General features: G+C 38.0%; 1 protein-coding gene across 1 annotated transcript; it reads left to right on the forward strand.

The window, feature by feature from the left end:
• The first annotated feature begins 648 nt into the window (after positions 1-648).
• LOC140226452 (uncharacterized) lies at positions 649-12,200 on the forward strand. Its single transcript, XM_072306954.1, has 12 exons — positions 649-807; positions 2,343-2,485; positions 3,387-3,532; positions 4,042-4,190; positions 5,322-5,382; positions 5,970-6,099; positions 6,898-7,036; positions 7,628-7,735; positions 8,349-8,444; positions 9,026-9,183; positions 10,235-11,476; positions 11,966-12,200. Exons 1-12 carry the CDS (start codon positions 664-666, stop codon positions 12,198-12,200), a joined length of 2,751 nt encoding a protein of 916 aa, XP_072163055.1. The 5' UTR covers positions 649-663.
• The last annotated feature ends 12,209 nt before the right edge of the window (positions 12,201-24,409 follow it).

Genomic DNA, 24,409 nt, shown 5'->3' on the forward strand with positions numbered 1-24,409 from the left:
TTGCCTTTCTTGAGTTGTCAAAAGACGACGCACCCCTGATATGAGTACGCATAGAATTCTATACCGCGTTTGAAATCATCATTTGCGTTGCCTCAATCTGAATTGACATTGATTTTGCTTTTCTTTTGATTTTTTTTTTTGTGTGTAATAATATTGATTGTGTCACTAATACTTGAGTTGATGCATTTCTAGAAATTAAGTCTTGGGCGAAAAACCCTGAAGCACTTATAATTGCAGAGAAATAAATAACAAACAAACGATAAGATAAAAGCATCATTTCATATTATTGACAACAAAATCTGTATTGTCTGACATTATGTTAGTGATGAGTTTTATAGCCACTCCGAGGGCAATCTAGCCACTCCGAGGGCAACCTCTCAATCAATATTTTTAACCTGTAACTGTGATCTGTAAATCTAATTATAAGCTAATTTGTTATTTTACAGAAAATGATAAAGGGTAGGCCTGTTTATCCCGCGCTGTCACGACGGCATGTCATGGTGGAAGTTTCGACAACTTCTGCATCTCTTAACGTAGAGCAAGCTCCTTCATTATCATCGTTTTGCACATAACAATCCTCATCTTTTACAAACTATATGCGAAATTATAACGTCTTTATAATATCTTTATATGTGAACAAAGCTCCATGAACTCGTCCAGGAGATGAAAGACGGGTTCGTCCTGGCCATGCAGGAGCTATCCAGAATCCAAAATGGCGACCGCATGCTTCAGGAGACGCTCGAGACCCACAAACAGGAAAACGACAGCAAGGTGGAACAACTCACCGAGATGGTCCAATCCATGAAGGTACATTTAACATGTTAATGATTATCATATTCAAGTGTGGATCGGTACCCCCATTCCCGCTTTTACCTTACGTTTAATCCTTGCAACAGGTGGTGTAGCATATTCTCTTCAATTCAAAAGTCATTCCGGTTGCCAGCGACAATCATCACGTGAACGGGGTATGCAATCAATATAACATGCATGGATTTTCAGCTGCAAGTGCCTAAATATAGATATATAGTACCAAGTATATGGAGTTGCATAGCTCAGAATGGGGAAAAGAACTGTTTTGTGCTATGGCTGTTTTTTTTTTTTAGTATTTAATTGTCATCCTCTCCACACATGTATTTGTAAGATCTCATTCGAATCAGCCATTTCACATCTTCACCCCTCTACACTAACCTTTTTTTTCTTTTAGGAATTGTGTTGTTTGCGTGTATGTGTGTGTATGTGTACTCTGTTCGTTGTCTTTTTTTTTTCAATTAGACTTTAGACAACATGCATGCGTTCTAGGCAAAATTATCAACGTTATGCCTATGGATCAAGGAGGTTTAATACATAGGAGTTCCAACTGGCTGCAATTATTCAAACAGTTGTCAGATTTCTATTGATGTACAAAAGAATTCCACAGGTGCACTTGTGCCTTTGATGATCGATGTTCCAAGCCACCGTCTTGCTGAGCAATCTGAAGATTCATTTTGAACGTTATCATAATGTTGGCCATATTTTGCTTATTTATTTATTAGATGAAATGAAATCTTACGTAATGATAAAGCATGTAAAACAAAAGTCAATTCCGTCCAGAAATTTGCGCAAAAGTGTAAATCAGAGCTGTATCATGTAAAAATGTTTAAAACTGTACCATCCTGGAAAGCTGCTTTTATCACTTTTCCGCTTAATTTTCACAAATGAAACTAATTATACTTGTGGAATAATCTTCAAGTATAATTCTATATTGATAGATATATCAGATTAGTGCCCGGGTATGCCCAGTCGAGTAATTTTCATCTTTATTTCAGCATTTTTTGCTCAATTTCTATTCGCGCATCCTCGTGTCTGTACCACCTACCTTTTATAAGAAGGTATAGCGAAAAGTAATTACCATCACAAAGACATATCTTCCTTTGAAAGTGGCTGGTGATTATGCAATGAGACACGAGTCAATTGTCTTCCTATCTGAGCGGCAGATCCAGTTTGCCACATGCTTCAAACATCTAGCAAAGGAAATAAGACGGTTGGGACTCCATTCTCTAGAACCTCCTTGGTTGGATGAAGTTGGACGTTATGATTTTAATCGGATATGATGATCAGAGTATACAATACCGTCTACATGTAAGAGTGTTGTAAGTGGACAGGAATGTCCAGTCGGAGGAATAGAAATACAGCGGTCAGTGGCATTGTCTGACCATTGGCCCTTCAAAACACACAAATGTCATTGCTAATAATTATTCATCTATCCACCGAGAGAGGAAGTCCGAGTAGCTGACTTTCTTGTGAGGAGATTAAGATTTAATCCGTCACTTCGTAATCATGACGTCATTCTGTCGTCATATCAGGGAGAACTCGGAGGAGCCATGGACAAGGTCGCCCAGGGTCAGCAGACGACACTGGACCTGAAGCGGCAGCTCATGGAGTTTCAACAAGAGCAGGAAACCATCAAGAAACAAATCCAGGAGAGCGCCAGCTTCGTCAACAATGGGTAAGGCAATATGATTAATACCATAATTATTTGAATAATATATTCAAAGAGCCGTTCTCCCTCACCTGTCATTTCATTTCATTTATTCGTAATAGTAGGCCTACATAAAACATTAAATTTGATTAGACCGCATATCCGGTACTGTTATTGTCTGGATTTCGCGAAAGGAGAAAGATAAATAAAACAGCAAATGAAAAGGAAAGGAAAATTACGCAACCTGTCTAAAAGTTATGAATTTCTATTTTATCATCACTATTATTTTCTTTCTTTCTTTCTTTCTTTTTTGCAAACATCCACTTGCTGCCCCTCCAGATAAGCGCTATGAAAAAGATTCGGTTGACACAATTCTCTGACCTTGTACTGATGCTGTGATCAGCCAAACTAGTCAAGACGATGGTTACACCGTCTTCTATGTTCCATACAAGTACATTTTTTTTTTTGAAGATCTTTTTAAATCTATTGGAAGATTTCCTTTTTAACCTTTCCCATTGCATGTCACACGATGCCAGACGCTCATGAATTAATGAAAAATAGAGGCAATTTTTCTTTTTTCTTGGTCGTAAAGCGACATAGGTAATACAAATATTACAAAGAGATAGAGAGAGCATGTTCGTCTGTCTGTCTGTTTGTCTGTCTGTCTGTTTGTCTTCGCCTGTGTGTATAGTTTGGATGTAAAGGTATCAATTTTGCATCACCTTACTCCCATATAGTACAGGTGCATGTCGGTGTGACCAAAGAGGTTGGTGTGACATAGAGATTGACACAGTGCACATGTTCATGTATAGACTGCACATTAAAAAAAGAAAATCATGACGTAGTAATTATGCTATTGTCGTGACACTGGTTCCATAATATTATTGATGTCTTCACCGTGCGCCATCTCCCGTTCGCCAACACGCAGGCCGCCGCAGAGCTATCGTTCCCGGCGCTCTTGGCAGTCGGAAGAGAGCGGCTACCAGCGGGGAGACTTCGAGGAGCCCAAGGACTCGGTTCCCCCCATGCTCCAGCCTTTCATCGACTCGTTACCAGAAGCAGGCAGCAGCCCAGGTAGGGCAAGGCGAGCGGTGTCTGCAGAACCTGCATGTGTAACTGGAGGAGCTTATGCACTCTTAAAAGATTCAATTTTCAAAGTTAAAGACTTCGTTTTAGTTTTTCGACTAAAACACAAACACTTGCCTATCCGAAACAGATTGTCAAATGCCACCAAAGGAATGAAATTACAATGGAGTTAACATTTTCACTAATGCAATTATCTTATTTCTCATACTTGATTGCTTTCTTGTGGAGGTAATAATTATAGGGGTAGGTAGAGTGATGGCGGTGACATACCTCGGTAGACGAAATTATCAAGGATATTTCTTTGTTTAGGTTGGAAATAATAAATGCTGACCTATCATGAAGACATAAGTACTGATCTGCTATTGTAAGACATGACATTTACGAACTATACATTTCGGTTTTTTTTTTTTTTTTTAACTGATGCACTTTTTGCATACCAAACACGAAATAGGCCCACAATCATTCCAATACTGCTTGGCTCTTCTCTCTGAATACAGTTGAGCCCGAGCTCTCCGATTCCGACGACTCGACTATCGAGACGGCCGAACAAATGACGAAGCTGAGCCGACAGTTTGCCGAGCAGTATCATCGGCAACGAGTGGTTCTCGCCTCGCCTTCGGCAGATGGTCTGCTCCACAACAGAAATGTTAGTCACATGGAGTGTTTACAAAGATGTCATTTCTTCTTATATCAAAGTAGTATAAATTCAATTTATTGTTGAAAGAAAGAAAGATATACTCATTATAATGATAATTATACAGTGTAAGATAACTGAAGCAACAAAGGTCGTGGGGCAAAATCACACTTTTTAAAGTGTACACCATGCTTATAATAGCTTTTCATACCCCCCCCCCCCCCACACACACACACACACATCGATCAATATCATGTCGTGATAAAACGTAGTTGTAAGCCAAGAACAGGTGGGCCGATATCCGATGCAGGTTGGTTAGTCTATCCGCGTTGCTATGACAGCGGGTTTACGTCTTATGGCGTAATTCTCTCTTTGACATAGGACCTAAAATATATAAAAGATTAAGAGAGTTTGATAATATCATACCCCTACACCTGCGCTAATCTCTATATCATGTCCCTTCTTCTCTCTCTCTCTCTCTCTCTCTCTCTCTCTCTCTCTTTCTCATAATTTATATTTCTTTTTATATTGCGGCAGCTGTTACGTTGCCACTCGACCAGCTATTATCAATACACTGTAGAGTAATAACCCTTTGTGCGTCGAGTGACTAAATTTTATCATGTTGCTGAAAATCCCAATAGTGAACTGAAGTCGTGATATGATGTGACATTACTTCTTATAAAAGGGTGACGTAAAATCCGAATCATATTTATTTTGGATATTTTTTGCCCCCTTTTGTCCAAAATTCGCCTGTAAAAAACAAAAAAGTACGATACTGCCCAAACTTCGCAATCATGTTTGCATGTATGTGTGTGTGCTTGTGTTTTTTATCATTATCATTAATAGTAATGTTGTTGTTGATATTATTATCATTGTTATTATTATTATTATTATTATTATTATCATTATTATCATCATCATCATCATCACCATCATCCGTTTTGCTTTGTGCATCTTTGAATTTTTCTACCTGGAACGCTCAGATAAAGTTACAGGCGCGACTTTGAACATCGAAACTGTCATAATTAAGCTCTGAATTTCAATGATCTAGCATCTATAACCCTCCGATATATTCGTTCATTATGAATTCTATTTCCATGTAACCCGAATCGATGTTTCTTCCTTATGGTTTTTATTCAACAGGGCAATTTGCAGAATGAACTCGGAATGTCTGCTAACGGAAGGGACAGTGACAGCAAGAAAAGTATATATGACTAAAAATGTCTTTAAAATCAGTCTTGAATAGATTGACATTAAAATTTTTCATAGAAAGAGATTAAAATGCTACTGTACATGAAATAAGTATTAGGATGTCCAGCACTATTGTATATTCCAACATGATATTGCGATTCCAACATAATCATACAAACTCTGTTGTTCTGTGAGTACTTCACAGCATTGTAAGGCTAACACTTGTCTGAGATGTGACCACAGATCGTATATGCATAATACATGATAAATACGTCCACGCATTTGTCATTGCATGAAAACCACAGACGCAAAAGGACGTAAAATAAATGTATAATCCGTAAGAATCGAAGCAATTTTTGCAGTGTCTTTTATATTTTGCATTATTTGTCTCATTTCGTTTTTTGTTCGTTTCCACCGTTCAAATGAGGACACATTCCAATGTGAAAGATTAAACTTACTAATCTCATTTAGCCATCATGATATTGAAGAAGTCACGTTAGCTGTACCATTACTAAAGTATAACACGCTGTTGCATACAACGGCATTGAGAAATCCTTGGAATGTCTTTACCAATCTTTATTTCATCATGATCTACGTCAGACAAGAGGCTGATGATTGTCGAGTCGCTGTTGTCTTCGGAGAAAACCTACGTGTCCCAGCTCCGCTTCGTCCAGGAGGGCATCGTGCAGCCACTCGTTATCGAGTCCATTGTCCCCATCAACGATATCAGGTCAGTTCAAAACGTCACAGTTACATTTTCGCATAACGACGTGATTATGAGTCTTAAGGCCTTGCCATTGCTTGCCACTATGGTACCAGTCTGCCAGATTGAACCTCATATTGTTGCATTGTAACTCCAAACCATCTCTGATATATAAAACAATTCCATTTCACGTAATGACGTGATTATGGCCCTCCTCAAGATTCTTATGTCTGTGAGATGTTATGTTTATATTTGTGTGTGATCCGCTCTAAGATTGTAATGTCACTTATACATATATACCGATATAATGTGCGCACGTTTACCACCTGCCCTTTTTATCACAGACTTTGATATTAAAACATTACCATATAACAGATCTCAGAGCGAGTTCTTCTCGAGAAAAAAAAAAGACATCAAGTTTGTAGATAACTTTTATAACAAACTGTAAATACAAGGAGTGTTTGAGGTAGATCTCTTCATTGTATTTGTTATCTTAATTAGATTTGGACTAATTATACACAGAATCCTTCTCCTAAGCTCTTCTATTCGTCTCCGGTTCACAGTCCTTTTCAGGACCACACACATTCCAGAAAGAATACTCTCACTCAATTTCGTGCCTCTTATCCTACCTTTTCTTTCCTCCTGTCATTCTAACAGTCCTTTTAAGGACTCACACATGGTGAACCGAAAACCGAGCACATGCTATATACACGTGTTATTGGTGATGAAAACGTTAATGATCGCCTATTCGCCTTCTAGGCAGGCCTCCTAACTCCTTTCCACATTGTTTTCATTTCCGCTATCCTGAATGTTGTGTCTCCACAGCGTCATGTTCCCGCCTTGTCTGGGCGAGCTCTACCAGGAGCATTCCGCGTTCCTGCGAGCCCTAGACGCCAGGCTGAATGACGTCAAGTGGAAAGGCATCATGGGAGATGTGCTGTCCAGAATCTCGGGGAGTGACGGGGTAAGGTGGAACACAACACAGATATTGTATTAAATGTAGAGATTTCAATATCATGGTACTGCCCAGCGCTACAATGTGTTATTGGTACATTTCTTACCTTTACAAGGAATATGTTAACATCTTTACTCTGGAAAGCAAAGGAAATGGTTCGCATGATGGGGGGGGGGGGGGGGGCGGAGGGGGATACACGACATTACAAAGTGGTGCGATGGACGACAGGCTGGCGGTCCATAATCGGGCGGGGGGGGGGGGTGGGCACGCCAATGACAATGACCAAATATTATCGACCGGGCGGTATAGGCTAATTTGATCAGATTATTTTCTTTACCTGAGCTTTGCTACGTTATACGTTATGTTGTGCTGTTCTTATAATCAAACATGGTGAACACAGACACTCAAGAAAAATCCTTATCATGAGCATATTAGACATTCCTTTGGACAATGTAATTGTTTCTTATAGAAGAATGTTTTACCCTAAAATGAGATACTGATAAGTTGAAGGACACACTCTAAACTATGACGAATATCACGATTCAAACTGTAGTCTATGCCTGACGATTATTCAACAATATTTCTCTACATTCTCCACAGTCATCTCTTCTGGCGCTGTACGCCACCTACGTCAAGAGTTTCTCGGAAAGTCTCTCCGTGCTCGCCAATCATCTGTCTACCACCAAAAACTTCTACAAGTTTGTCGAGGTAACAACGCGCATAATCCACTTCAACAAGCATTCAGTATATTATATCACGAACCGCGTGTAAAAAGTACACCGTAAATGGTATCGGCGCTATTGATTCGTGTAATAGATAATCATGCTTAATACCATGCAACATTATAGCATCAGAGAAATGTTGGTGGGGATCGCAGATTAAATTTTGTTGGATTGAAGTAGACTGTGTTCTAGAATTGGTAGAAGTTTGCATGCTACAAGATACTAACGTTAAATGCTCTGAAGTTAGATGAAGCTCATTACAGCCTTAAGGTTCTTTTGTACCTGTAGCACACAGAAGCATGACGTGTAATTCAAATGTCACCTTGTACTGTGTTAGAAATTGATACATTCAATATGGATAAACGATTCAAAATTCGAATATTTATCAAATATCAATACAATACAGTTTACTTCAAAATTTGTGTCCAATAATAATTACAAACTTTAATAATGAACTAGTGTGACATCACATTTCTTCACGTATGCTTGCATTGAATAATCCACGACTGATTTCAATCCCTGGTCAGTACTGACACTTAGAGTCACAAAATAGAATGTTAGTTATAAAATCTGCATCCCGTATTTTTTGTCATTTGTAGAAGCAACTTGCAGAGGACGGACACGAAAAGAGCGACCCCTTTACTTACCTCATGGCGCCACTACAGCGAATATCCTTCTACGCACGGTTCATGAAGGTTAGTTTCTTTACTTTCTTATACGTGGTCGATCGTCCAGCCCTAGTGACTCGATGTATGTAACAGACATAATGAGAATCTACCGTATTTAAGCTCTTTCGTCCAAAAGTGTTTTCCTGTAGAGACCTGAATAATAATAAAATTTGTGAAAGACTAACTTGATTTCGTGTTTGTGTTCAGGTAAACCAGTTTGTTTCACTTCAGTTTCCAATATTTTTTTTTTGAAGGGGGGGGGGGGGGGTCTTCTGCTTGAAAACTTAAGTTTTGCTCGCTAACAAAAAACTGAAGGTGTTTTATATGTCTACGTCGAATCAAGTGAACCCTCCTTAATGTGAGAGAGGGGAAAATACAGTGTACCTTGAATTATTGGGACCTTTCCCCGCTCTTTTCAGTGCAAGGGGCAGTAATGATCACCAGTATTTAAGGCCTTTAAAGAAAAGAGGAAGGGATATAACTGTTATATTTTCAGCCACATATCAAGTCATTGCTCAAATTCGTTGCCAAACGCTTGTAACTCTGGCGTATAAGGTTAAATGCGTACTATCTTGCCATCTTTCTCATTTCTTTTCCCCGACTTTCAGCGACTGTTGAAGTACACGGATAAGACTCATCCCGATCGCTTTCACGTCGAGTCGTGTCTGAGACGACTTCGCAGCTTCGTGCAGGATATGGACAAACTCACGTCGACATCGAGCGACAAGCCGTCATCATCGAGCAGGGAAACGCAGGAGAGAAAGAGGTGAGTGAATGTGGACGTTTACATTCCTAGGAGAAAGTTACAGATAGTGAGAAAAGTCACATGACCAACACAGTTGTCGTAGTTGCTTGTGATTGGATGTCGGAGATAAATTTGCGATATTCATCCATACAGATTATGGAATCGATGTCCTATTGAGATCCACCGCTTCACTTTCGCTGCAGTGCTCTTGTTAAAGGCAAAATTTAAGTTGGACTAAATTTCAATTTTTGAAGTGAAGATTATAGGTTGATTTAACGTTGTTTGTATCCAGATGGTCACTTTGATGCTTAAAGGGATCGTATAGTTTTGGTTGAAACCTAGTTTCAGATTTCTAACATTTTTTTGGTGAGATAATGAGAAACCTCTTATGAAATATGAAAGAGCATGTAATTCTATGAGGAATTCAACGTTTATTTGATGAAAATTGATTTTGAAATGGCTGAGATATCCCAAAAAGAGCAATTGTAACAAAGCGTGGGACCCACACTTAATTATGATCGCTTTGTTTTACTTTGTTTTTGGATATTTCAGTCATTCCAAACCAGATTTTCATCAAATAAACTTTGTATTCCTCTTAAAATGGTAAGCTCTTTACGATATCATAAGTGTTTTCTTGGTATCTCACAAAAAGTTAAAAGCCCAATTCTCATCTCCACCAATACTGTACCATCCCTTTAATATTCTCAGTGGAATAGATTGAGGAAGGACAAATCACACCCCTAGAGAGGATCTTCCTCAAGAAAGTTTATTATGGACTTATCAATGCTAATAGCTTTTTTTTTAGTTGTATATATTAAAACATGGCAATATTTTACACTCATGGTACATTGCATTAATAACAGTCACACTCCCGCCCCTCCCACCGCTACCCTCCCCCTTTGTAACAAAGGTAGAGCGCATTTCTCAAACTTTTTTAGCGGGTGTGCAGAGAGATAATCGTTAATCACACAACCTCAGTGACAAAGAAGTCTTTGCTCTTTTCGTACTTCATGGACCTATGAGGATAGATAATACACTGATTGAAGATATCAATACCTTGTGTTCTATGCAGGAGAAACAGCAAAGCATCGTTCTCCAGTCAGAGCAGCGCAGAGACTAACCTACGAGACAGCGGCGTCCATTCCATGGAAGGCGAGCGAGGCCTCTCGAACGCGTCACCCCCATCCCTGTCGGTAGACCGGGACATGTGGGCTAGTCGCCCGATACAATCCAAGGGCAAGCCCAAGAGCAGACTGCGATCGGTGCCGTCAGAGGCTACGATCACACAGGATCAAGCAGACGGCGCGGCCACAAGTCGCGTGAACATCAACTGGAGCTTCCCGTCTCCGTATCAGTCAACGATACGTGGACAGCACGATGATGTCGTCAATGATGGACATAGTCAGCTCGTGACGCAATATCCCGAAAACTCTGTAGTCCCAGTCCCGGGGATGATCGGGAAAGGAAGCAATGCTGCTATGTACACTCCCCGCGATGATCGGCAACCTGGAGACGTGATCGACACCTCGCGTCAGAGACGCAAGAGTCGGGCAAGGCGCATGAGTTTGTCCCGTCAGCAGTCGTTTGGCGTTTTCGGCGAGGACGACACCGACATCGAGAAGGTTGGCTACGTGCCATCGACGCCGGCGAATGCCTTGCCGAGATCAAAGCAGCTGGCGAGCTCGAAGGGCAGGCAACGAAGAAAGAGTATTGACAATAACGGAATGATGTTCGGACATTATGAAATGAGCGACAGCCTTTTTCCGCCGAATCACGTGCTGCTAAACGGCTGCAGCAACCTCCCGCAGGTATGGTCGAAGAGCAGTGATAACATGCATAACATTGACGGACTCCCAAACTCGAGGAGCTTTAACGACATGAAAACACATATGTTCTTACGAAGCTCGGACATGCCAATGCCACTCCCCCAGAACTTCCGATCGGGAGCTAACAGCCGACTGTACGCGCGAAGGAAAAGCATCGACGTTGGAGCGCTCCAGGCGCACATCATTCGCGAAGAACGACGCGCGGAACTGCCGCCCTCCCAGCGAACGCGAAAGAAGTCACACAATGTTCGCTCCCATTCTCCGAAATCGAGATCCCCTACGAGAAGACTGTCTCCGCCTTCCAGGTCTATCAGCACAATAGAGACGCCGGACCTAGCGGCGGTGGAGGGTTTGACGGAGAGGGAAGCCGATGCCATTACAGAACAGATGTTCGTGAGAACATGTCAACTTCCCGAGGACGAAATAAAAGACCTCAGACAGAGAAAGGCTTCCTTCAAACATTCTTTCAAGAATATCTTCCGAAGAAAGTAAGCTGGTGACATTATACAATGTGTGGTATTAGTATTCGACTGAGTGTAGTATGAAATGTCATCGCTTATGAGCCCTTGTTGATTGATTTCCTCCTAATACGAATGTCTGTATCCCAGGCAATGTTTCGATTTTTTAAATGATATAATTTATTCAGTCGAAGCATTTGTCGAAGCATAAGTCAATGTAGAGATGAATGGATCCTTACAATATTAGTGTTTCGATCTTTGGTAAGAGCTGAAGGAAACTCGCGAAAACTTATTCTTGAACCTACTCACCGTTCATACATATTAAAAGAGAAGCCAAAGGTACATTTCTGAACAAAACATTAACCTTCATTATCATGTTGTTGTTCGCCTCGAGCTCTCAAGGTTTAGTGTCCAGAGCGCTTGTCGTATTCATCTATTAGTGTAGCATGTCCGTTACAACACAATATGCAATATCAATAGGATTTTTTCATTGTATCTTTGTTTTGTTCACACATCCAGGTCACCCGGAAGTCGTGTAATGGAGCTCGCCGACAACAAAGCGCCAAATAGCAACTACCTCAACGTGGACCACGCTGCCATGAATGGTCTTTCCGCCAGGAGCCCGAGTCCCAGTCCAAGTCCTACGTCGAACTCGAAATTTTTCCCGCGACCCAGAAGTCCCTTCCAGCGGGCTAAAACACCGGACATGGACACTTTCGTGGACGAGAACGGAGACCCTTGTAGTGCCGTGTAGATAATTGATGATGACTATGATGATGATGATGTTGATGATGATGATGGTGATGATGATGATGATGATGATGATGATGATGGTGATGATGATGATGATGATGATAATAGAGTGGTGGTGGTGATGATGATGATGATGATGATGACTATGCTGGTGATCACGAATATGATGATAATAGTGATAACGGTGTTGATGTGATGACGACGATGATGAAGGAGTTTGATAATCAGGATAGTCATAAAAGAAATTAAAGAAATCAGTTTTATGATTGTTAAGCTGATGGTACTGATAATGATGAGGCAGTTGATCACTGTCATCATTGACGCCAAGGGAGTGTTGTGCACTTTGATTAAATAATATGGAGCTTTAGATTTTCGCGACGCGGACGTTCAGAGGGGAAAAAAAAATGTTCTGCTCACAGTCGATTCTGGGCCATTTTTTTTTTCGTCCGCTCAAATGCACACCGCAGAGAGCTACTCGATGTAATGATCCAATGGGGGCGTCATTTTACTTTGTAAAGGCTGTGTCCTCGCGCAGGGAGAGGGGAGAACGGCGAACGTAATCGTTGTTTTAAACGTCCGTGTCACATATCTAAAGCTCCCTAGTCGTGCGTGTGGTATTGGCCGATGGTGATTATGATGATGATTTGTCATACGGGTATATCTGTAGATTTTGAGATGCAGCTGAAAACAGTGAAATCTGGACATATTGCACCTTGCAACGTAAGGTCCGATTCTTTTCATTTGTTTGTCATCCAGTTTTCCTCTGACTTATTATTCTACACCACACAAACATAATTATGATTTCACTCAATTTATTTGAGAGCGCACTAACCTTTCCTTTCACTTATCGAAATGTTATATCTCTATCACAATTCCATTTATTAACAAATCCAGGCATTCCAAAGCCATCCCATGTACCGAAAACAAAAGTAAGAACAGGAACCACAAGTGGATCACATGTTTCATCAAAGTATCGTTCAACAGATTGGTAAAAAAGCCCGAGTAACTTGTCGGCTTACTGCGTTCGCAAAATTTGCAAAGTGGCAGCCGATGCCATTTTGTCGTCAACCCCCCCCCCCCCCACTTAGGCGGAATTTCGAAATTTTTCGGGGGTTTGAAACTAATCCTGTTTGGAAAGCTATTCCAGGATTGTTTGGGAAAGATTTGAAAATCACCATTACTTACAAATATTTCTGGGAAAAAGATACTAGAATACCGCCAATTGCAACGATTTGGGGATTTTTTCACCGACTTGAGCCCCTAAAATACACCCCTTTCAAAAAAAAAAAAATAAAAATGGGAACGCGCATGCGGTACAGATGACCGACCACGCGATTGTTTTTTTTTTAATTGGGGGGGGGGGGGCATTTTGTATGATGCATGCTCCATTGTTTATTATTATTATTATTATTATTATTATTATTATTATTATTATTATTATTATTATTATTATTATTATTATTATTATTATTATTATTATTATTATTATTATTATTATTATTATTATTATTATTATTATTGTTATTATCATTAGTTACAGGAGTTGAGTTTAATACATTGCTGAAAGAGTGGGGTTCATTTTCTCAAAGTTTCTCATGTGCAACTGATGATATTCATTGTGATGTTCAAATACTAGATGAATCCGACCTTATACGGCAAACAATCTATTCGTACACAAGTCGTGGAGCTCGCAGTACCACCGTTATCACTTTAATCAAGTTTGCATTACAATACAAGAAACCATAATTTATACAGGAACACTCATGTTGACAAGAGGTCTTTGTTTTGTTTATTTGTTGGGAATGGGGGTTTCATGTCGATGTCCAATTGCAATCGTCCCATAATAACAAACAAAAAGATATGTGGAATGTCATACATCTTCCAAGATAAAGGCAAATTTCATCAAACCACCTGTTATTTTTATTTCTCAATCTCAGGCACATGGTTTGCCTTCCACAGAGAATAACATATCAACACGTATCATACAAAGACATTATGTACACTGTAATAAGTGATTCGCCCATCTTGTTCTTATCATCTCGAGTATACTACACTTCCATCTGTGCCCACTTTTTATACATCTGTAAATGTCAGTTTATGGATTTATAATAAAGACAAATGTACTGCATTAATGAACTTTGCTATGTTTTGTGTTAATGTTGTAATTGTGGTTTGGCTTTAAATGATAGGGGAAAATTGTTAAAGAATATCCTTCATCTTCCTCTATTTCTCTCTCTCTCTCTCTCTCTCTCTCTCTCTCTCTCCATATATATATATATATATATATATATATATATATATATATATATATATATATACATATATTGAAACAAGGAAGGAAAAACTGACCAGAAATAATTGTAATAATAAATAGCGAAAACTTTGAGCAAAGAAAATGGGTTTTCATCGGGATTCGAACTCGAGACCTCCGGATTACTAGACCGGTGCTCTACCGACTGAGCTATTGAAAGCCCTAGATCGGTGTTCGTCCCAAACCCTAAACTCTCTTTGCTCGTGTGGTCAGAAGCTATAGTGTGTGTATGTGTGCCACACACACACACACATTAACCTGACATAAACCCAAACGATGTAAATCAACTTTGGAATAATTGTGAGGGATCGCCGAAGCGATGCAGCTTGTTGTAATATATTTTGAAACAAGGAAGGAAAAACTGACCAGAAATAATTGTAATAATAAATAGCGAAAACTTTGAGCAAAGAAAATGGGTTTTCATCGGGATTCGGATATATATATATATATATATATATATATATATATATATATATATATATTTGTATATAGATATATATATGTAGGCTATATATATGTATAATGTATATATACTATATATGTATGTATGTATGTACATATGTATATATATATATATATATATATATATATATATATATATATATATATATATATATATACACATATTTTATATATATTATTTGTATCCTTCCTCTCTGAACTCCCGAAATATATGTCACATACACAAAATGATATGAGAAAAAGCTTTTTATTTGAAGTATAATATGTGTATATTTATTGAAAAGATCCAAAATATCAGTATTATCAATCTAAAAGTAATTGAGATGAAAAATCACTGTTTGTGTGATTGTACAGACACAAAATAAGACATAGCGGTGGAATTGTGGGTCTCAAAATTTAGAAATGTTGGCATAAGGATATACGAACATCACTGGTCTTCCCGTCTACACATGGTAAGTCGTGCATCAACTGAATGTATAGCAAAGGAATTATTTTACTCTACCAAAATCACAACATTGCGCAGATTTCAACACACGCACACGATTCACATTAGCACATACACATGGTCAACAGATGATCCGATACATGTAGAGTTTTATCATACTTTATCTTCTACTCATCACAGATCTCAAATTATTCAGCCCTAATGCATAACACATCAATTCCCTTGTTTGCTTGTTCTTATGATTTTGTCTTTTTTTTTCAACATAATGTTAGGCAACATGAGCTAAATCAGCAACAGGAGTTACTTTGAGCAGGTACAGCATACTACTGTGTTTAAATAATTTCAGCCTCTTTATCGCCTATAAACAATTGTTGAGCACACCTTTATGATACTGCATTTCCAAGTATAGCACATGACTAAATACGGCAATCTTCAATGACATCTCAATGCAAACTACACAAGCAAAATTAAGTTTATCTTTATAAAATGGCCAAAGTTCCAAATAAATTCTTCTATTGCACAGATTTGACCAAATGAAAAATCATGTTACAAAAGAAGACACAATGTGTATCAGTCCATGTCTACAATAGGTAAAATGTCTAAAATTTAAGATCATATGCAATTCACTGGCTCTGAATGAAGAATTCTTTTTTTTTAAAGGCACATCTTGCTTGACACTGTTTAGAAAGGCACAAAATCAATGCAAAAGGCATAATATACAACCATAGAGTTGTCACTATGCCGACTGCCATGCCTCTGCTATATTGCATTGTTCTATCATTTAATAAGTCTGGTGTACATCTTGACAATGTGTAACAACAGTTTTACATTCCACGATTATACAGATCTTTCTAAACCCTCGAGTTATGACCCCAAGTCTTTCCATACAGAATCACTGTGTGGGAATGCATACATACCTAGTTGACTTAAGTGTATAGGGTGAGACATTTACAAAATATGGAGAAAATGGTGTAATTTCAGCAGGACATAGTGTATAATTTTAGCATTTTAATTGGACATTTGACCATCAACCTTCGACCCCCATGACCCCAAACTTCAAAAAGAGAACCACTGTCAGGTAATACATGCATACGTACAATTTTGTATTATAAAGTTTCACGAAGATATCTCAACCCATGTCAAAGATATAGAGAAACAAGTGAAATATCAGCATTTTTACTTGACCTTAGACCTTGGACCTTGGATGCAATGGCACAAAACTTTCCCTACAGAATTTTCATCCGATAATGCATCCATACACTATCAGTTTTATGTAAATACCTTCAGGCACTGCAGAGATATGGCTAAATAAAGAAATTTTACAATTTGACCTTGACCTATGACCTTTGACCTCAAGGGTGTGTGCTTACAAGGTGATAGGTGCAGCTCTGTTGAGACATACATACATATGGCAAGTTTCATTTGGATAACTCAAATGGTTCTTACGCTATGTCATCCACAAAATTGATTATGGATGGACGGACTGCAAACGCAAAATATAATGCTTCCAGTGACACTTCATTTTGGAGGCATTTATAAGAAGAAAACAAGAAAACTACACATCCTGTATAAAACTGTGTTTTTCAGAAAGGTATGGAATCGATGTATTACATAATGAATGACTGTCATTTAACTATTTCTATTCAACAAAAGTTTGATACCACTTGACGATAGAATACTTTTATTTCAGCTCTTTTCACTTGAGATTGAAGAACTTTGTTATTATGAAATATGTGATACTGTTGAAACAGGAAGTATGCATACAGGCTTTACTCACAGTGATTGAGCATTTGAAAAATACCGAAATAAACAGGCAAAAGAATATTTCTACAACAGTTTACAAGGCATTATTGTAAGAATTAAAAAAAAAAGAAGGCACAATTCATGACATTTACTGAACATTTACTCCTCCAACAAACATCAGTTCAACAGCAATATTTTTCAGAATAGCTGGCATCAAGACTATGGACAAGATTTGTTCCAGAATTTTTAAAAAAGAATAATCAAAATATAACTCTAAAAACAACTCAAAGACATTGATATCTATATCTATATCTATCTATCTCTCTCTGTATATATTTACACATGTGCAGATAAAGGCAAGGTATAAGAATGCCATTCAGTGGAATGTATGAAGGCACTGTGATATCATTCAGTGCCACACAACGAAAATGCATCTTACTACATTTTTCGTCACATGATTCAGACTGTCAACAACTTTTACAAACTCTAGAAGCGCACATTGCATAATAACGGCAACTGTTAACGATTCAGCCACAAATGTAAGAGGACTCTTGATGATGTCATGATCAGCATTCTTTTCTCAGTCTTTTACTTATATAAAAGAGCATAATATATCTTATTTGTGTATATGTATGTATATATACAATATTTTTAAATCATTTGTTTCTGGTCAGTTTTCTCTTTCTTTGTTTCAGCACAAACATATAAATTGTTTAAATAAGATTATGCATAGTATAGCACATCATACAGGCAATGGCATGCACATGGCACAATGGAGCGGTCATTTTGCATCAAAGTCCCAAGAGAAGAAACACTTGTAGTTCTATGAGAACTGATATCACAGAATTCACTCTGCTTTAGAAGATGTCGCTTGTTGTTTTTCACTCTGTCTCATGCTCTTATAATGACACACCTGGACCCCGTTTTATCAAACGATAAAATCGATTTTAAATTTCCTTACCATACAGGTTGCCATAGACAAACAGTTGAAATCAACTTTATAATCAGTTTTAACTCTTCATAAAACAGGGCCCTGATGTTGTATGGGAACATCACTCAAAGGGAGTATATTGTAGAAATAAGCGTAAGGCAATTCATTGGAATGAATGGTGGGTACAAGGCACACACACTTTCTGTCATACATCTCACTAAATTCTTGATCACATGATTCTGATATTCAACAACACTTAAATTTTAGAAGCAAATATTACATAAATGAGAACAGGTATAATTTCTCCTCTAAATAGCTAGGATAGAAGAGGTTTTCATGATTTGAATTTCTTATGTCACTCTCTGCAATATGTCAGCAAACTCTACACATGTACATAACAGAAGTTGAGGTCAGTTTGCATAGAAAGAGAAGTTGCAAAAGACAAACAGTTAAAAGTGGCACGCTATACTTCATATCAAAGAATGCATTCTGTCTTGAGGACATCACTTTCATTATATTTTTTCAGTATGTCTCTCTCTCTGTCTGTCTTTAAATCTTGCATTCATTTTTTCTTTTCTTTTTCAAATGCCCTCACACTGTTGCCAGGACTGACAATTGCTAACAAAGTGAGCAACAGAGCTGAGTATGTGGGACTATTACTTAAAAATGAGTGTCACTATTACCAGGTACTCATTATTATTATCATTATTACTATTTATTCAACCAGGTAAAGAATATAGGATACATATCATAAACATTACAAACATGAAACAAAATCCAGAATGAATGTTACAAAGGAGTACACTGTACCGTACACGTTACACAAAATGAAAATGAAATAAATGGAGACAACATGAGGGTCAGGGTACACAAAAGTAAAGACATTTAATATCGCCGTAGGCATGCGCACCCACACGTTGCCCCTAAGAAACATTTAACAGTCATTCAAAACTAAAAAATTATCACTCACACCCTGATCCCCACCCCGTAACGCCATGGCCCACATCAAATTTCAAAACATAAAAAACAAAATAAGATCCCAAAATAATCATCCAACCATTGACTTCATGGCTGTGCTAACTTGTTGTGATTTTTGCCATCAAATGTGGGTAGCAATATTCAATAATTCACAATCACAACTTAAGAAATTTGGACGGGTCTCCAAAGGGACTCTTTAAAACTGGGATTGCCTTTCACCAGCGGATTGAATCCATCTCATGTGACGACCTTTCTGCTCCATTATTTTGCTGCACCAAGGAGAGAGGAACCTCTGATAAATGCTAACTATGAATCTCATTACTACATCAGATGCAGCAAAAAAAAAAAAAAAAAGGCTGCTGCTTGTTTGTTTGGCACCTTGCCTTGCACACCCAACCCACCCCTTTTCTTTTCTTTGTTCTGTGTTCCATGCCCCTACCAGACAGTGCATGTTGTGCGTAGTCCATATATCGCTGGTAGCCACACAAACCAACGAATCTGGTAAAAATGGTCACAATTTTTTGATTTTCACTTTTTTCCATTTCTGGATTGTTCACATCAAGGACTGTTCTGTACCCAATTTTTAATTCATAATTTCATCTCATTTGAGAGAAAATGGCTTTTAAAATATGGCCCTAACCGTGATTTCGACGATCTGTGGTCACATGAATCATTGAATTGCTATTTGTCGTTTCAGATGAAAGTGAGGGTAGTCAAAGCAATCTTCGAAGTGTCGAATCGCCCAGTGCATGCAGAGGGACCATGCTCACCAGTGCCACAGGAAAATAGATTATCTCCACCCAGACAAAAAAAAAAAAAAAAAAACCCCAAAAAAACAAGAACAAACAACAGCTGCACCAATTCATCTTGACATACATCAACTTGCCATGCCTCCTCAGACCCCGCCACTAAAAATATCAAAGGATTCCTGGCCTCAATAAGCAGCCACATGTCTCAGTCCGAACCAACCCTTGCATCCAGATACTCCACCCAAGGTTATAAGAGACTATATTGCAGTAAAATGGACATGAAAGTTTGACAATGCACTTTTATAGGCACTTATTCTATTTCTTGTGATTACCAACTACTGTAATGGTTTTTCTCTACAGCTTACTGTACATTTGACATGTGACACACCCAAGAAAGCTTGAGGCTGTCATCATGCCTCATGATTCCCAGCTCCCAGCTTTTTAAACCAGACTGGTCATTATTAAACAGTGCAGTTTTAATCATTGAGAAGCTGATCCAGCTACTTTGATAAATCTTTTAAATGAGGTCAACCATTTCTAAACCATAGACAACAACACAGTCCAAATGGTGGGAATGAACTCATCTGAAAAGTGCAATTTTTTGATACATTAGGAGAAGGGGTAATTTGTGACCCGCTACAACAAAAGGATCCGAAAGTCGGGGAGGACGGTTTTCTGAAAATGACACGACATTATTCCCTTACTCTTCCACTTTAATTTCATACATAACACGACTCAAGTACTCGGTTGCAGAGATATAGATGATTTTATTAGCACATGTCAAGTGGTTTAGGAAATCATTGTTTTGAGAAAACCGCCTTCAAAGTTTTCCTTCTGAAGCTATCATGAATAAAGGGGAGGCGAGACAGTTTTCACCTCTCGACAATAGAATGTATGCTCCTCGCAACCTCCGCAATGTTCATTCAAGCTTAGCACGAGCGGTCTGCGCACAACCAATCAGTAACCAAGATGCCACGCACTGAACAATAAGATCAGTCCTTCGTTGCTAGAGGCAGAGTCTATCCGTGGCGCTATATCCAAATCTTCAGACACGTTCCTGTTCAGTTGGAAGTCGGAAAATCATGGCATAGAAAAACGCTTGTTTCTTGCCTTTCCTTCGATCATTTGCTTCGAAATTTCGGCAGATGATAAATGATACATTAGACTACAAAATTAAGCCAAGAACAGAAATCTGATAGTTTTGACCGATTTTGATGATCTAATCAAACTTGATTTTCTCGGCTCAGCCGTCAGTGACTTTAGGATTCTTTTGTTGTGGCAGGTCACATTTGGCTTCCCAGAAAGCAACCTCAGTAGTCAAGGTCAGAGGTCAAGTATGATCTTGCCATATCAGTTTTTATATAATAAAGAATTATTACCAGAGGCATTCAGTTCATTGTTTATGAAGAATATTGATATTCATAATCATTATACTAGATCTAAATTACATATCCGAGTGCAGTATGGAAGAACTAAATTTTCACATTCATTTATAACTTATCAAGGACCCAAACTCTGGAATGATTTACCATCTAGAGTAAAAGACTGTTTAATGTTGAATTAATTGCAAAGAAAATTGAAAAATAATTTGTTGACAAATATTGGATAGAACCTGAAAGAGTTTACTGTATCTGAAATGGCATCTGTTTTTTGTGCTTTTTTAGTGCATCAGATCAAATGACATTTTGACAATCCCACCCCCAACGTAATACTCTCTCTTTATTTCTGTACTCTTGGGGATCATACTTATAAGTTTTGTGGAACTTTATGTCTCCATAAAGAACTTCTCATGATCCCTCCACAAATCATTCATCATGTTATCATTTCCTTTCATTGTAATTCACTTAGTGTTTGTTGATCCAACTTCTTGGTGTATATTGTTCTTTTACTCTTTATTTCCAATTGATGAAATATATTCAGTTATATCACATTTCATGTACCTTATGTATTCTTTTAATGATTATTTGGAAATGAATTGAATTGAATTGAATTGAATTGAATTGTAATTGTCTTTATACAGCATTATCTACTGTAGTTATAAGTGGATGTACTTGTTTATTGTTTTTCTACTTCACTTCTTTAACTTTGCTTTCACTTCCCTATTACTTGGGAATATGATATCAAGCACTTTATAGATGCTATATTATTGTTACTGTTATGATGATTATTATCATTATTATTATTATTATTATCATCATCATTATTGTCGGTCATCTTCCTTCTGCATCCACGTGGCACCTGACCAAAAGGCAAACACACAATATGTTTGTGAAGGAATGTGGTGAAGAAGTTTCTTTTTCAACATACAAGGGAGTCATTAAACAGGTGAATTACAGAATACACAGGTCAGAGAAAGATATGTGTGGACTCTGTCGAAAACATGAGATGTTGCAAGTTAAAGGCAAAAAAAGCAATCCACGACCAGTTCACAGCCCACTGTGCCAAAACTGGAACGGGTTGTGAACTCAAAAACCAGAGCAAAGAAAAGGCACAGAAAAGGGACGAGTCCCATGCATGTGCAGCTTTTGACCTGCAGCAAGTTCTGTATTTACCAAAGTCCAGCCATGCCGAGATATATTCTACAAGAGGAGATTAGCATGCTACAATTTCACTGCTTACAATCTTGGCATCAAAGAAGGAATCTGTCATCTCTTACACAAAGCCCCATCAAACATGGATCATGCGAGATTGCGTCATGATTGCTCGACTTTCTGCGAAACGTAAATGCGAAAGGTACTGAGTCTGTAGACCTCTTCAGTAATGGCTGTGGTAGCCACAGAAGGAGCCTTCTTGAAAGAGTCGTTGAATGTTAAGGTCAGCACATTTCACTTCTTCAAAACAAACCATGGGCAGAGTGAGTGCAATGATGCAATGATGCAATATTATTATTATTATTATTATTATTATTATTATTATTATTATTATTATTATTATTATTATTATTATTATTATTATTATTATTATCATTATCATTATCATTATCATTATCATTATTATTATTATTATTATTATTATTATTATTATTATCATTATCATTATTATTATTATTATTATTATCATTATTATCATTGTTATTATTATTGTCATCATCATAATCATCATAGTCATTATAACCATTATCATTATTATCGGTCGTCTTCCTCCTGCATCCATGTGGCACCTGACCAAAAGAAAGGAATCTGTTATCTCTTAAAGAAAGCCATCATCAAATATGGATCATGCGAGATTGTGTCATGATTGCTCGACTTTCTGCGAGACGTAAATGCGAAAGGTACTGAGTCTGTAGACCTCTTCAGTAATGGCTGTGGTGGCCAGAACAAAAATTCTGTCCTCTAAGCCACAGCAAGAGCCTTCTTGAAAGAGTCCTTGAGTGTTAAGGTCATCACATTCCACTTCTTCGAAACACACCACGGCCAGAGTGAGTGCGACTTGATGCATTCAGTGATTGAACAAAAGATATGCGGTGGCCAGAACAAAAATTCTTTCTTCCCTAACCACAGCAAAAGCTTTCTTGAAAGAGTCCTTGAATGTGAAGGTCATCACATTCCACTTCTTCGAAACACACCACGGCCAGAGTGAGTGCGACTTTAAGTCACTCCTCAAAATCGTACATCATTTCAGGCAGTATGATATGTGTTAATAGTAGTAGCAGTAGTAGTTGTTGTAATTATCTTTATACATAATTATCTACTGTAGTTGTATGTGGATGTAGTTGGACACTGTTTTCTACTTCACTTGTTCTTTTACCCAGTGCTTAAAGATATGATATTAAGCACTTTATAAATGTTATATATGTCATTATTATTATTATTATTATCATTATCATTATCATTATTATTATTAGTAGTATTATTATCATCATCATCATCATCATCATCATCATCATCATCATTATTATTATTATTATTATTATCATTATTATTATTATTATTATCATTGTCATCATTATAATCATCATAGTTATCGTAACCATTATCATTATTGTCGGTCATCTTCCTCCTGCATCCATGTGGCACCTGACCAAAAGGCAAACACACAATATGTTTGTGAAGGAATGTGGTGAAGATGTTTCTTTTTCACCATACAAGGGAGTCATCAAACAGCTGAATTATAGAATACACAGGCCAAAGAAAGATATGTGATACTTTTGAGGGCCCTTTTCTGGGCCAAAAACATACCCTAGAAAGAATACATGGTGTACCGTTAAGCCTTCTACCACTCAAAAATCAGAGCAAAGATGAGGCACAGAAAAGGGACGAGTCCAATGCATGTGCAGCTTCTGACCTGCAGCAAGTTCTGTACTTGCCAAAAGTCCAACCGTACCAAGATATAATCTACAAGAGGAGTTTAGCATGCTACAATTTCACTGTGTACGATCTTGGCACCAAAGAAGGTATCTATTATCTTTCGAATGAAACCATCATCAAACGTGGGTCACGCGAGATTGCTTTGCATTCGCTCGACTTTCTGTAAGACGTAGATGCGAAAGGTATCGAATCTGTAGACCTTTTCAGTGATTGGCTGTAGTGGCCAAAACAAAAATTCAGTCACTCCTTACAATCGTACATCTTTTCAGGCAGTGTGATATGTG

The sequence above is a fragment of the Diadema setosum genome, chromosome 1, assembly GCF_964275005.1.
Source record: "Diadema setosum chromosome 1, eeDiaSeto1, whole genome shotgun sequence".
NCBI classification, from domain to species: Eukaryota; Metazoa; Echinodermata; class Echinoidea; order Diadematoida; family Diadematidae; genus Diadema; species Diadema setosum.

What these genes read in the sequence shown, in the direction of transcription:
- LOC140226452 (XM_072306954.1), top strand. Translation starts at nt 664, where the DNA reads ATGAAAGACGGGTTCGTCCTGGCCATGCAGGAGCTATCCAGAATCCAA. An exon ending in TCTACGCACGGTTCATGAAG is followed by an intron (nt 8,445 to 9,025) that starts GTTAGTTTCTTT and finishes CCCGACTTTCAG; the next exon opens with CGACTGTTGAAGTACACGGA. An exon ending in AAGAATATCTTCCGAAGAAA is followed by an intron (nt 11,477 to 11,965) that starts GTAAGCTGGTGA and finishes TCACACATCCAG; the next exon opens with GTCACCCGGAAGTCGTGTAA.